The 14,843-nt window shown below is 54.0% G+C and overlaps 2 protein-coding genes across 2 annotated transcripts; both read left to right on the top strand.

Annotated features, from left to right (window-relative positions):
- The first annotated feature begins 239 nt into the window (after positions 1 to 239).
- On the top strand, positions 240 to 8,083 carry Atp6ap1 (ATPase H+ transporting accessory protein 1). The gene is made up of 10 exons (XM_020172190.2): positions 240 to 446; positions 693 to 819; positions 2,949 to 3,023; positions 3,828 to 4,021; positions 4,558 to 4,598; positions 5,426 to 5,511; positions 5,783 to 6,021; positions 6,640 to 6,687; positions 6,772 to 7,003; positions 7,219 to 8,083. Exons 1-10 carry the CDS (start codon positions 295 to 297, stop codon positions 7,426 to 7,428), a joined length of 1,404 nt encoding a protein of 467 aa, XP_020027779.2. The 5' UTR covers positions 240 to 294; the 3' UTR covers positions 7,429 to 8,083.
- Positions 8,084 to 8,456: 373 nt separating this feature from the next.
- Gdi1 (GDP dissociation inhibitor 1) lies at positions 8,457 to 14,743 on the top strand. The gene is made up of 11 exons (XM_020172191.2): positions 8,457 to 8,804; positions 9,998 to 10,105; positions 10,252 to 10,351; positions 10,505 to 10,639; positions 11,194 to 11,392; positions 11,626 to 11,757; positions 12,250 to 12,349; positions 12,905 to 13,076; positions 13,350 to 13,494; positions 13,618 to 13,672; positions 13,757 to 14,743. Exons 1-11 carry the CDS (start codon positions 8,760 to 8,762, stop codon positions 13,907 to 13,909), a joined length of 1,344 nt encoding a protein of 447 aa, XP_020027780.1. The 5' UTR covers positions 8,457 to 8,759; the 3' UTR covers positions 13,910 to 14,743.
- Positions 14,744 to 14,843: the final 100 nt, after the last annotated feature.

The raw sequence follows: 14,843 nt of genomic DNA, 5'->3' as shown, positions 1-14,843 counted from the left end.
GCGAGGCGTGCGGCTCTGTGGGCCCCGGGCCCAGCCCAGCCGGGTCGGAGCTGGTGGAGCTGGACCCGCCTCGTTTTTCACCAGTAGCGTGAGCGCCCGGAGGCACGCACAGCCAACCAGGCTAAAGGAGTGCCCGTGAGTGCCAGGTGCTTGGCTCAATCACGGACGACTCTAGAGAGACGGCCTGCTCCCGGGCCAATGGTGGGGTGGGGCGGGACGGAGCGGGACTCGGGCGGGGGCGATGGTCATCTGATCGGTGGCGGCAGCGCCTTCAAGGCAGTGAAGGCTGAGGCTATGATGGCGGCGACTATGGTAGCTCTGGTGCGAGCCGGGACGCGGTGGGCCCTGGCGTTCTGCCGAATGCCGTGGCTGCCGCTGATGCTGCTGGTGGCAGTGGCGGCGGCTGCAGAGCAGCAGGTGCCGCTGGTATTGTGGTCGAGTGACCGGTGAGCTGGCCGGGTCGGGGCGGGCAGGGCCGGGCTGGGGCGGGCTGCGGTGCGCGCCGCAGCGGCTGACTTGCCCTCTCCCCGACTCCCGGGTTGTCCTGGGCGAGGGGCTGCGAGGTCCGGACGGGGACTGTCCCTTGCTCAGGAGCTCGTTCCGTGACGGCGGGCATCAAGCTGGGAGCCCACGGGCTTCCGATCTCAAGCCATGCGCCCCCGCATGACAGCACCTCTTCTGTCCCCTGCCAGGGACTTGTGGGCTCCTGTGGCCGACACGCACGAGGGTCACATCACCAGCGACATGCAGCTTTCTACCTACTTAGACCCCGCCCTGGAACTGGGCCCCCGGAATGTGCTGCTGTTCCTGCAGGACAAGGTACGCCCGCCTCAGCCTGCTCTGTCCAGGTCGTCGGGAGGCAAGCAGACTCCCCCCAGCCCCAACACCATTCCCCAGGAGAAGCTTCAGTGACCTTGTCCCAATTGTAGGGAGGTGAGACTGGGTTCTTGGGAAGGACTGAAGAGAAGCTTCAGTGGGAATGGTGAGAGCATCGACTTGATTGGAGGGAAACAAGGGGTGAGAAGCCACAAACCTACCAAGCACCAAGCACTTTAGATACTCTCTGGCTTACTCTGCTGTGGTGGGGATTATCATCCCTGTCTGCAGATGAGAAGACTGATGCTGGAGGAGGTGACTTGCTCAAGGTCACACAGCTAATGGTTGGCAGAGTTGTAATTCTAATAGTAATGATCATAACTTGAATAATTAGAAAGAGATCTGTCATTTAGCGTTCCATATGCACTGTGCTAAATTGGTTTTACGACCATGGAAACTAAGGTTAGGGACAGCACAGTGGTTCCAACTTGAGTCTGTTAGACCTGCATCCCAGTTTGTGCTCAAAACCAGTATGCTATTTTCCCTCCTCTCCAGGCCTCTGCCCCCAAAGTAGGTGTAGAGACCACAGGAAGACTCTAAGGCAGCACAGGATTGGTGTTTGGGAGGCTGTCAAGCCTCTGCTTGTCCCTGCCTCGTTAGTGGCCTGCCTGGTCTCAGTGGGTTGCTGTGTCGGTAGGTGGTGGTGACCATGCTGTTGTCCCTCCAGGAGGTGGTAAATAATGTACTCAGACTGGAACGCAGTCCTACTTTTGGACACATGCAAGTGAAAAATGAACACTTACCCACGTCAGAGGGCTGTGAGAAGAAATCTACATAAGACCTCCAGTCTTTGGACATTCTTCCATTCATTCATTTGTCAGATTGGAGTGCTTAGCATGTGTTAGGTAACCAAACCCCTACCCTAGGAAGCTGGCCTTCTTTTGAGGGCAACTGGTAAATAGTAAGTTGGCGTATGATATATATCAGTAGTACGGTCTGGAGAAGGAAGCTGACAGGGGACAGAGTGAATGGGAACACTGTTTTAGATAAGAGTGATCGGGCAAGGCTTCAGTTAGGAGGCGACATCTTGATGGAGGGAGGAAGGGAGGGATGAAGCCATGTGGCTTTGGGGAAAACACATTCCTGGCAGGGGAGCAGCAGGTGCAAGGGCCCTGGGAAAGGAGTGCTTTTGGTGAGCTTAAGGAAGTGCTGGTGTGGCTGGAGCATAATGAGTAAGATGAAGGGTTAGGAGATGGTCTCCCAGGTAGCCAGGAGATGAGGCAGGGCTGTGTAGGCTGTGAGGTGGAAAGTCTGTTGCAGTTCCAAATATGACAGAAAGCCTTGGGTAATGTGGACCAGGGAGTAGTGTGATATCTTGATTAAAGAAAACCTAGTAGATACAGCACAGGCAGCCAGATGGCCAGCATTCCTGCCCAGAAAGGTGGGGAGGCTAGGCAAGTGTGTGTAGTAAACAGAATGAGGTTAGGGAAGCTGATTCAGATCATCTCTGGGCCTAACTGGGAGAAGCCAGAGGAAGCTGGGGGTTGGGGTGGAGGGCAGGAGTTAAAGGACACATGTAGGTTGGAGAGGGAAGTGGATTGGGGTGGGGTTACTGTGGTCCTGAGAGTGTAAAAGACTTCAGTGCTTCCTCCAGAGTACTCCAAGATCTTCATCTCTCTCCCCTCCCACCAAAACATGGTCGGGTAGAGATTTCTCAACCTCCTTGAAAAGGATCCTGTCCAGACTGGACATAGCTGGTTCTCCTTTGCTCTGACTTCCACTTTCTTCTCGAGAGACATGCAGTAAATGTTCTTGCCTGTCCACTTCCCTTCCCCCAGCTTCCCTCTTCCCTCCCGAGTTCCTTTTGCAGGCTGACTACTCTTTCTGAGGTTACCATAAGCCAGCTGCCCACAAATCTCCCAACCCATGACTACCTTCTGGTTATCATCCTGCCCTGAGAGCGCTGGAGGAGAATGAACTTTCCACTCCCATCCCTACACAAACATGCCTGTAGTTCACCCTCCTCCCCTATACCACATCTGACTCTAAAGGAGGTTTTACTGGCCGGGAGAATGCACAGGCCTCTGTTCCTTGCTCAACCTCCTAAGATGTCTCCTCTGTTTCCCTATTAGCTAAGCATTGAGGATTTCACAGCATACGGTGGTGTGTTTGGAAATAAGCAGGACAGCGCCTTTTCTAACCTGGAGGTAAGAGTCCTCTCCCAGTCCCAGGCCTTGGGAACAGGACATCCTGCGCCCCCTCTCCCAGCCAAATAAGAACTGTACCTGGGGCTGGGGGTGTAACTCGGTGGTAAAGCATTTGCCTAGCATGTGCAGGGCTCTGGGTTTGATCCCCAACACTGGGGAAAAAAAAAAAAAAGAAAAGAAACTATACCCTTTGGAGCTGGATGTGATGGCACATGCCTGTAATCACAACTACTTAGGAGACAGAGGCAGGGGGATTGAGAGTTTGAGGCCAGCTCTGTCTCAAAAATAAAACAAAACAAGCTGAGCGTTGGTGGCTCATGCCTGTAATCCTGGCTACTCAGGAGGCAGAGATCAGAAGGATTGTAATTCAAAGCCAGCTGAGGCAAATAGCTCGAGAGACCTATCTTGAAAATACCCAACACAAAAAAGGGCTGGTGGAGTGGCTCAAGGGGTAGGCCCTGAGTTCAAATGCCAGCACCGCAGACAAAACGAAACAACAAAAAAAGAGGAAAGAGGTGTTGCTCAAGTGGTAGAGTGCTTGCCTGGCATATGTGAGGTCCTAGGTTTTGTCACCAGTGCTGCAAAAGAATAAAGAAACTGTACCCTTCAGGATCAGAGATGCTGGCTTTGAGGGTAGAAGGGCCCAGGGCCTGAGTGTCAGGAGCTGGGCAAAGGGAGAACATTTTCTTTCTGACTCTCTGTGAGACCCCTGTGTGGGTGTCCCTTGCCAGGGAGATTTGGGGGGCTATCTCAGGTTTTCTGGTCTCTTGCTCACTCAGTCTTGTGCCTCTACCCTGCCCCCAGAATGCCCTGGACCTGGCCCCCTCCTCACTTGTGCTACCTGCTGTTGATTGGTATGCAGTTAGCACTCTGACCACCTACCTGCAAGAGAAGCTTGGGGCCAGTCCCCTACATGTGGACCTGGCCACCCTGCGGGAGCTGAAGCTCAATGCCAGCCTTCCTGCCCTGCTGCTCATCCGCCTGCCCTACACGGCCAGGTATGGCTTGGGTGGCCCAGCCACAGCCTCTAGCCTTGGGATCCACAGATGGGCTCTGAACTCTGGTGGCATAGTTAAGCCAAAGATGACCATACTCCCTTATTCACCACCTTGACACCCTTCCAGAAGATTCCCTGTATGCCCCAAAGAGGTAGGAAGGACCTCCTGCCAGGCTATGATCTAGGAGTAGGTGCCCAGCATTGAGCAAGGCCTGTTGGGCCTCCAGAGATGAGGCAGACATGGCCCCTACTTGTGGGGAGCCTCTTTATTACCTACGTCCTGTTCGCAAAGCAGGCAACAGGGACTTGAGCATGATTGTAAAGCCAGGGGAGAAGTGGGATGAGGTAAGTGACAGTGCTGAGCTTTGTCCCTACGTGGCTGTCAAAGCACCAGCTCAGTGAGTGGGGATAGTGGAGAAGGAGAAGCTGGAGGGACTGAGGGAAGGTTGCTAGGCTGTGGAGAGCTCCTGTAAACCAACTGTTTGGACTTGAGGGTGGCGCCTCAAACAAGGTTCTAATGCTTTGTCTCATCCATAGCTCTGGACTGATGGCACCCAGGGAAGTCCTCACAGGCAATGGTGAGTGGGGTCAGGGTGGATACATGTCCTCATCTCACCCTTGGGCCAGGACCAGAAAGCTGGCCCACAGCTCTTTAGCCCCTCCTCACTCCCAGGGTGGACCCCTGCTTCTGAGAGCAGCTGATAGCTGGGCAGGGAAATGGCTGTAACCAGCCCCACCTGGCATACGAGTCCCACTGTGCAAGAGCCCAGGGATCCAGTCTGTGCTCAGGCTGAGTGAATGCAGAGTTTTTGACTTAATACATCAGTAACATTGAGAGTTTTGGACTTAATATACCAATAACATTGAGAAAAAACAATTAAAAGGACTTGCTTTTGCTCTAAAGGGCAGTCATTCCCCATGGAAAGTTAGTTGGGTAGATAGAGTCTTCTCCTTAAGCTGGGCGCTGGTGGCCCACGCCTGTAATCCTAGCTACTCAGGAGGCAAAGATCGGGAGAATCACAGTTTGAAGCCAGCCAGGCAAATAGTTCATGAGACCCTATCTCGAAAAAACTCATCACAAAAAAGAGCTGGTGGAGTGGCTCGTGGTGTAGGCCCTGACTTCAGGCCCCAGTACCGCAAAACAAAACAATAAGCCAGAGTTTTCTCTATAGATGTTTCTCATTTAAGTTGGACTTGGCATTAGGGAACCAATGACTGAGGCCATTTTTGCCCAGGGAGGCAGGTAGAGGGGGTGGGAGGAGAAATAGCTATTTTTAGGGATCCTCAGTGAAAACTAAAAGCACTGCTTTTCACACAGTCTAGAAGGTTTCTAAAGCAGGTGGTGGGGAGTGTTTCTTTAAGCGGGCTCCTTGGTGACCTGGTTCTCTGTTTTGTCACCCTTTAGATGAGGTCATCGGGCAGGTGCTGAGCACATTCAAGTCTGAAGATGTCCCTTACACAGCAGCACTCACAGCAGTCCGCCCTTCCAGGGTATGCGCCCTTCCAGCAGGGCTCTGGGGCACGTGGGGACAGGCGAGGACTCCTATGGGGCATCTCTGGGGAGAATTAGAGGAGCAGTCAAGTCCTGTTTGTCCGTGCAGGGACAGCTTTCCATCTCGCTTTGTGAGGAAGGGTCTCTTCTGACTGGTGGGACTTTCAGCTGGTGGAAGGCTTCTCAGTGGGAAGAGAAGGGAGGGTGGGACAGTGGGTCAGGCCTTGTTCCCAGGGCTGTTGAGAGAAGGCTTGTTGGATGTTTCCACAGGTGACCCGTGATGTAGCCATGGTGGCTGGTGGGCTAGGTCGCCAGCTGCTTCAAAAACAGCCAGCATCAGCTGTGATCCATCCTCCTGTCAGTTACAATGACACTGCCCCAAGGATCCTGTTCTGGGCCCAAAACTTCTCTGTGGCATACAGGGAGCAGTGGCAAGATCTGACCTCTCTCACCTTTGGGGTGCCAAAGCTCAACCTGACTGGCTCTTCCTGGAATGAATCCATTGCTAGGTAAGGGCACTAGGCTAGGGAGGACCATGCCAACACATGTTGCTACTGTAGGTCAGGGACAAGGCTGGAAGCCGGAGTCAAGTCTGTAGGATGGGGTGTGCATATGGTCATCAGTGAGATGTAGGTGGTATCACAGGGTGGTGCTGCTGGAGGCTGCTGGTGGGGAAGATTCTCAGAGTTCTGCCTTCCTATGTTCCCTAGCCCTTGGGAACCTATCACTTCCCCCTTGAGCACAACCTTTGGGACTGCACATGGGTGAATACCAGACCAGCTTCCAGAGTCAGTTCTGGGGCTCCTGTATCCTCCTGTTTGACCTCACCCCCAAAGCCCAAACCAGGCAGCTCATTGACCTCAAGAGGTAGCTCCAAGAAGGAAGGGCAGTGGAGTCGGGGAACCAGAAGAAGGAGACCTAAGCTGGAGCTGCAGGAGCTGGGTGATGGCTCCCAGCTCTGTTCCTGGCTTAGTATAACAGGAACCTCAGTTTTCCCATCTGGCAAGTGGGGATACTGCCCCTGCAAGGTGGTTGTGAGGACCTAAGGAAGCTTAGGTGAGGAACTTACTACTTACCACTCAGGGCCCTCCCAGAGCCTGACAACACACCTTTGCCTCATTCCACAGGCTTTCGCTGACCTACGAACAGCTTTTTGGTACCACAGTGACATTCAAGTGAGTCTTGAAGGTGGTTGAGGTGTGAGTGGGCTGCTGTGGCCAGTTTCCCCTGCTTGCTTCACATCCTTGCCATCCTTGCAGGTTCATTCTGGCTAGCCACTTCTACCCGGTGTCTGCCCGACACTGGTTCACAATGGAGCGCCTCGAAATCCACAGCAATGGTTCTGTTGCCTACTTCAATGCGTCCCAGGTCACAGGGCCAAGCATCTACTCCTTCCACTGCGAGTATGTCAGCACTCTTAGCAAGAATGGCAATCTCCTTGTGGCTGGCACACAGCCCTCCCTCTGGCAGATGACCTTTCAGGACTTCCAGGTATGGAACATGGAGGGGCTAAGCTTCTGGTGGGACCCACCCAGGTTGGTGGTAGCAGGGTACTGGTAGAGGGAAAGGGAGGAAGGGCCCGAAAAGTCTCAGCATGGCTTGGGCATGTGGTCGAGAGGCCGTCCTTGTGCTACCTATCCCTTGCTGGGCCTCCTGTTGTGTGGGGCTGTGTGGTACCTTCTGACTTGTGTCCATGTGTCCTCCAGATCCAGGCTTTCAATGTGATGGGTGATCAGTTCTCCTATGCTAGCGACTGTGCCGGCTTCTTCTCCCCGGGCATCTGGATGGGGTTGCTCACCTCCCTCTTCATGCTTTTCATCTTCACCTACGGCCTGCACATGATACTCAGCCTCAAGACCATGGATCGCTTTGATGACCACAAGGGCCCCAGCATCTCTTTGACCCAGATTGTGTAACCTGTGCCAGTGAGGGTTTGAGGGGGTGACGGTGTGCAGATTGTCATTTTCCCACCTTGTGGCACACTGGACCCAAGGGCTTCCCCTCTTCCTACCATAGCATGAAACCCAAATTCCCCTCAGCCTGTCTTGGTCCCTCCTCAGCAAGGGCCTTCCCTGGGGCTGCTCCCCACATCTCTACCAACAAGGTGTACATATTCTACATAGATAGTAGACAAGTCTCCCAGACTTAGTCATTGTGAGGGGTCCCCCTTCTCCCCTTTATCCTTATTTATTCTTGTCTCTCCACCATTACTCCTTGCGGTTTATAGAGCTTTTGTGTGGCAAATGCTCTCTCCCCAAGCTTTATGGAGCTCCCTGCAGCCAGGAGCTTGAGGTTCTTGAGTTTGGGACTGGGTGGAAAATATTACTTAACTGTCTGTCTAGCTTGACTGTCACCGTGGTGGGTTTTTTTTTTTTTTGGTGTGTGTGTGATGTGATAAGAATAAGCAGTACGCTGGGGTTTATTTTTGTGTCCTTAGAAGGAAAAGACCTTTATGACAGGTGGACTGGATATGCTTACTGGGTTTCTGGCATGTTCCCACCAGGAGTACCTGGCAGGAGCCTGGAGTGCTCCGTTTCCTTCCTAATAAAATAATAAAGACGGGTCGCCATACGTTGGGCCTCTTGTTGCTCATTTCTGCACTTGACTGAGGGAGGAGGCGTTGGATATAGGCCAGCCAGACCAAGGCGCGGAGAGGCTGGGAGGGTTTTTATCAAGCTGAGACCCTGAGCCCTTAAGATACAGAGGGGCAGTTGGGGCAGAGTCCATTCCTGTTGTGCTTCGATGCTTCGGGAGGAGCTCATCGTGACAATGGCAGCTCTTCCCCCCTCCCCCTCTCCCCGCTGCTGCAGCGGCGCGCGCCCGGCCCACGGGGCCGTGTCGAGCCTCCCGGGGGGCGGAACGAGCGCGCGCGGGGCGGGGCGGGGCGGGGCGGGGCGCGCGCGGCTCCCGCGCAAGGATTTCTCGCAGGACGCAGCACTAACCGTCGACCCGCCCCGCCCCGCACCTCTCTGCGCCCTCTGCGAGCTGCGTCGCCCGCGGAGTCTAGCTGGGGCTGAAAACTGGTGGCCAGCAGTTCTCTCGGGAGGCGATCCGGGAAAGTGGTGGCCCCAGCGGGACGTAGTGGGGCGCGGGGATAGGGCGGGACTCTTTGACGCGGCGGAGGGGTCAGAAGACGGCCAGGCGCCGCCATCTTTGGTTCAGTGCGGCGGCAGCGTCTGTAGCTGCTGCTGTGGTGAAGGAGGAGGAGGAGGAGGAGCCGAGCGGGCGCTGGCACCGAGGCCTGACCATGGATGAGGAATACGATGTGATCGTGCTGGGGACCGGCCTTACCGTAAGTGCGGCCTTGGATGCTCGTGGCCCGGCATTATGCCTTCTCCACCCCCTGCGGTGATGCAGCCCCCGGCTACCGGCCCCATCCTCCCGTCGTTGCTATGTTCCTCTCCGGTCCCGGAAAAACCAGCCCCGTACCACCCCACTGTTTCCCTACTAAGATACCTACTTTGCTCAGCTGTCATGTCCCCGCCTCCCCGAAGGGGGGTCCCCTTCGTCTCTGCCCTTCCCCCAAGCCAGGTCCCGACCCCCAGCCTTCTCCCATCTTTCCTACCTTGGCTCGATGAGCTGGAAAACCCCCACTCCAGCCGATGCCCCCCCCCGACCCCGCCCACCCAGCCCCCACCCATCGCCTGCACCCATCACCCGCTCTGCATCCCTTCCCATCATCCCCTCCCATCTTTTGTTAATCTCACTAGAAATGAAGTACGAAGTCACGGGGTTCGGGGGGCTTGCTGGGGTGGGCCCTCATCTTGCCTCTCTGACTACTTTTGGGAAAAGGGGATGCAGGGAATGTTCCAGAAGCAACAGAAGTGGGGGCAGTGACCACATTCCCACTACCCCACCCTGGTTTCCTATGGAGATCTCAGGCTGAGTAGTATCTACAGCCTTTGTCCTTGGGCTAGTGACAGTTAGTGGTGAGGGTGTTTATCTTCCCCCTTCGTCCAAACCCCATTGGCTTGCTCTCTTGAGACTCATCTCCCTCAGTCTGAACCTAGACACCCTTTCTGTGGATATAGCTGCCAACGCTCAGAGTCAGGGGCTTCTGCCCTTTGAAGAAAGAGCAACCCAGGGTGGGGCCTGCATTTACAAGGATTGAGTTAACCTTTGCTTCCCTTTCACATGTCCTTGGTGGTAGAGTTGGATAGTCTCTATGGCTCATTGTGTCTTATCTGCCTTTTCGTGATACATGAGTTTCTTGGCAGGTTGCAGACTGTCCTTGTGTCTGTTGGACATGGCTCCCTCAGAGCTTCCATTATTTCTCTCCTTGCTTGCCTCTTTGCCCAGCAAGGTTATAAAGGAGACTGTGGTCAGATAAAGCCATCACCCCCAATTTTAGGCAGTGCAACATGCTGGGGAAGGGTGTCAAAGGAACTGTCCATTTGGCAGGTTTGGGGTGAGAAACAAATCAGGGCTGCTGGTGGAAAGTGTGGGCAGGTGGGAGTGCAGCAGCAATTGTTGCCCCTCCTGCAGGAATGCATCCTGTCAGGCATCATGTCTGTGAACGGGAAGAAGGTGCTGCACATGGACCGGAACCCCTACTATGGGGGTGAGAGCTCCTCCATCACACCTCTGGAGGAGGTAAGGCTGCCTGGACCCAGGCCCCTAGTTAGTTAGCCTCTCACAGAGGGACATAGGGTGGAAGCAGCTCCCCAGGTTCTTATCAGGAAGGTGGGGGAGAGAGGGGTAGTCCTTGAGGTTTTTCTTTCTTTCCCTTCTGCTTACAGCTATATAAGCGCTTTCAGTTGCTGGAGGGACCCCCTGAATCAATGGGCCGGGGCCGAGACTGGAACGTTGACCTGATTCCCAAATTCCTCATGGCCAATGGTGAGGGACATGGAGATAGTGTGGGTGTGGGTGTTGTAGGTGTGGGCATGGCCTGCAGTGGGTGGTGGGATACACAGACCAGAGCAAAGGCATCCAGACCATCGGGAGCTTCTGCAGGGAGCCATGCTGATACAGTATCATTCCCTACCACAGGGCAGCTGGTAAAGATGCTACTGTATACAGAAGTGACTCGCTACTTGGACTTCAAGGTGGTTGAGGGCAGCTTTGTCTACAAGGGAGGAAAGATCTACAAAGTGCCATCCACTGAGACTGAGGCCTTGGCTTCTAGTGAGTGTGGGTCCCCTGAAACAGAGAATGACAGGGTGGGTGCGGGGAAGGCAGGCTGTCTTCAGGATGGGTGGCAAGGTAGCTGTTCAGAGCAGAGCTTCCCTTTGCTCAAGGTCACATTCTGCTTATAGTGCCAGAGACCACTTGTTTTGTAGTCCCTGTGTTGCCCCATGCCATCCATTACAGCAGGTTGCCATGAAGGAAGCCTATATGTAGAGGGGGCATGAAGGAACACTCCTTTTTGAAAGACTTTCGCTTTTGGTAGAGGATCTACTTGACCCTCAAAACATCCCCAAGTGGTAGAGCTTGTCCTACCCAATCATCTCTTCATACACATGGAGAAACAGGCCAAGAAGGGTAGAGGGAGCTGGTGGAGTGTCTCAAGTGGTTAAGAGCACCTACCTAGGAAGCACGGGGCCCTGAGTTCAAACCCCAGTGCTGCCAAAAAAAAAAAGAATGGAGGGATTAACTTCAAGTTACATGACAGAACTCAGGTGGAAAGGGGAGTTTGTGTTCCAGTGGTGCAAAGGGTCTCCTCATGACGCCTTCCTCAGATCTGATGGGCATGTTTGAGAAACGACGCTTCCGCAAGTTCCTGGTGTTTGTGGCAAACTTTGATGAGAATGACCCCAAGACCTTCGAGGGTGTTGACCCCCAGACTACCAGCATGCGTGACGTCTACCGGAAGTTTGACCTGGGCCAGGATGTTATCGATTTCACTGGCCATGCCCTGGCACTCTACCGCACTGATGAGTGAGGGGAAGATGGTGTGGCGGGAGCCCTGTTTCCTAACCCACACCCTGCCCTCCCCACACTTCTGTAGTACCTTTTTGTCACCTTGCATGTCCCTTGTACTCAGCCACAGGCTCACCTGTTGCCTTTTGGTCCTTCCCCTGCATTTGACCCATATCTTTCCCAGGCCATACGGAGGGTGGTAGGAAGGCTATCCTGGTGTCAGAGCATCTTCTCTCATCTCTGTCCCCCAGCTACCTGGATCAGCCCTGTCTCGAGACTATCAATCGCATCAAGTTATACAGCGAGTCCTTGGCCCGGTATGGCAAGAGTCCATATTTATACCCACTCTATGGCCTGGGTGAGCTGCCCCAGGGCTTTGCAAGGTGAGGACAAGGCTTTTTTCAGTTGGCATTACTGGGTAGGACAGGCCAATAATGGAAATGGCTACCTTGAGCGTTTCTGTAGCATTTCTTTCTTTGCTATCAGTGCTCTTCATTTACCTTGCTCCATCTCTGGGTGATAGGGACAAAGCTCTAGTGCATTGAAGTATGGAATCAAAAAATGAGATCTTCATGAGCAAGGCTTGCTCAACTCCTGGCAGCACCAGGACTGGGTCACTTCTATGTGGAGCTGCTCCTTCATACTACCCTCACTAGCCCTTTGCAGAATATTCTGGGCAGAAGAAAGGAACATGCTGAGATGGGTCCTGAGTTTATAGCACTATTAGAACTAGGATGAACTGTTGAATCCTCTGACTTTCACTTGCCTGGGGCAATCTTCTCTGTACCCCAGTGGGTTGGGGAGCATGCAGTGGAACTGGTCCGTCCCTATTTGTCCTGGGAGGAGGGACTTTACCCTCCCTCTCCTTACTACAGATTGAGTGCCATCTATGGGGGAACATATATGCTGAACAAACCTGTGGATGACATCATCATGGAGAATGGCAAGGTGGTGGGCGTGAAGTCTGAGGGAGAGGTAAGCCTTCCCTGTGCCGTGGGGTTACCGTGGTTAGGACAGAGCTTGGTCAGCTCCTTAGGGGCTCTGTTCCCAGGGAGCCTGAAAGCTGCTGGATTTGCTGCTGCTCAGCCCCAAGGGCCTCAGAACTGGAAACTGGGGTTTCCAAAAGAAGTCTACGTAGCCAGTCCTGTTGGCAAAAGGTATCCCTGAAAAGCCACATGCTGTCTATGGTCCAGAAAGTGTTCATGAGGTGGGGTATAAATAGTACATGTGCCCTCAGGAGGCTGAGGCAGGAGGATCATGACTTTGAGGCCAGCATGGGCTACATAGCTAGACACTGTTGTAAAAATAGACAGAAACCTGGAGTGGTCCTAATCATGTGTGTGAGTAGCAGAGTTGCCCAGCTCTGTGTGTTGGGGCTCACCTCCCTGAGCTGTAGGGAGTGCCATGCACTATGGGCGGGGCAGTGGCAACAGTTCAGAAGCTCTGCCTGCCCTCACTGTAGGGCCACCCCACCACCACCTGGGACAAAGAATGATCTGACAGGGGCAAGACCTTCTGGTGCCTTCACAGGTGGCACGCTGCAAGCAGCTGATCTGTGACCCCAGCTACATCCCCGACCGCGTTCGGAAAGCTGGGCAGGTCATCCGTATCATCTGCATCCTCAGCCACCCCATCAAGAGCACCAGCGATGCCAACTCCTGCCAAATCATCATCCCCCAGAACCAGGTCAATAGGAAGTCAGGTAGGCCAGGCTACTACACGACTACTTCCTGTGGGGTTGCTGAGCTATCCTGTCATGAAACAAATGGGAACTAGTAGTAGTCACCACAGCTTGGGTCCCTAGAGATTGGATGGCTTGAGCTTTTCACCTCCTTGTGGGTGACAGCTTGGATGCTGCCTGCTGTTTGGGGCAGGGAAGGGGCAGGTGGGCCAGAATCATGTGCAGCCCCCAGGAACCTTCTCACATGTAGCTATTCCCTCTGGCTCACGTTAACGGCGCCCTTTCTGTGAGCAGACATCTACGTGTGCATGATCTCCTATGCGCACAATGTAGCTGCACAGGGCAAGTACATCGCCATTGCCAGCACCACAGTGGAGACTGCAGAGCCTGAAAAAGAAGTTGAGCCGGCATTGGAGCTGCTGGAGCCCATTGACCAGAAGTGAGGGGATGGGCTGAACCTGATGGGGGTGGTGAGCCAGCCCCTGAAGTGGGGGTGGAGACCAGGAAGAGCAAGGCCCATTGTGAGGCTTCTCCTTTCCCCTTCCTTCTATCTTCTCCTCAGGTTTGTGGCTATCAGTGACTTGTACGAGCCCATTGACGATGGTTCTGAGAGCCAGGTAAGAAACCTGTCCCAGCCCTGGCTCTGGCTGCCCACCCAGGGTCCCTGCCTGACTTGCCCTGGGTTCTGGCTCTATTTCCAGGTGTTCTGTTCCTGCTCCTATGATGCCACCACACACTTTGAGACAACCTGCAATGACATCAAAGACATCTATAAACGCATGGCTGGCTCTGCCTTTGACTTTGAGAACATGAAGCGTAAACAGAATGATGTCTTTGGAGAAGCTGACCAGTGATTGCTGACTGCCCTCCCCCAGCCCCTGCTGCCCTCTCCCTGACCTGTGTCTGTTCTCAAGGGCTGGGGAGATGGTATGGCTGGGCACCCCTCTTTCCAGCATCCTCTGCTTCCCCCACCACATTCCCATCACCCACCTCATTGATTCACTGACCAAATCTTTAACCTTAGCGATGGTTTGGGAGATGGGAGTTGGATAGCATCCTCTTTTTTGGCCCTTCCTTATCCTAGGAAAAGAGGATTCCTCTCCTTGTGTGTGTCTCTTCCCCCGCCCCCAATTCTTCTGCTCTAGTTTGGGAAGGACGTGGAGGAAAAGCTGACTTCTGCCCCCACTGCTCTTACCCCCACTGTAGTGGCCTTTGGAGATGCTCCCTGCCTCCCCCACCAAGTCTTGCGTGTTGGAGAGAAGGGGCCCTCCCAGCACAAAATTGCATTCCTCCCCCCTAATTTATTCTAATTTATTAACTTTGGCCCACCCTGTCTGAGCCCACAGCCTTCTGGTGTAGCCTGGAGGCTGTAGAATGAGCCACACTGGGCCCTCCCAGCCCTAGCCAAGCCTAGGGAAGGAGAGGTTCAGGTGTGGCCCCTTGGAGGTTGATCTTTATGTTTTTATTCCTTGTCTTTGTGTTTGTGTTCTCTGGTACTTGCTGAGAAAAAAAATGTAAGCAAAGCAGAAGGAGGTGGGAAAATGGATCCAAACCCCAGTGTGCCCCGCCCCATACCTTTCCTTTAGTGGTGGGAAACCCTTATCTTGCAAAGTGACTGTGTCTCCTTCCCCAACCTCTAGTGTATTTCACAGAAAACAAAACCTCCCAATAAAACTGTTGAAACCTGAGCTGGTTCATTTCCCAGAAGCTGTGTGCCTGGTAGAGCCTTGGTTGCCTGGGTTGGGGTTCTGGCCCAGCTTATGGCACTGGGCTGTATCCTCAGGGTTC

The sequence above is a fragment of the Castor canadensis genome, chromosome X, assembly GCF_047511655.1.
Source record: "Castor canadensis chromosome X, mCasCan1.hap1v2, whole genome shotgun sequence".
NCBI lineage: Eukaryota > Metazoa > Chordata > Mammalia > Rodentia > Castoridae > Castor > Castor canadensis.
Note: the sequence above shows the minus strand (reverse complement) of the source record. Positions and strands in the feature narration are given on the sequence as shown.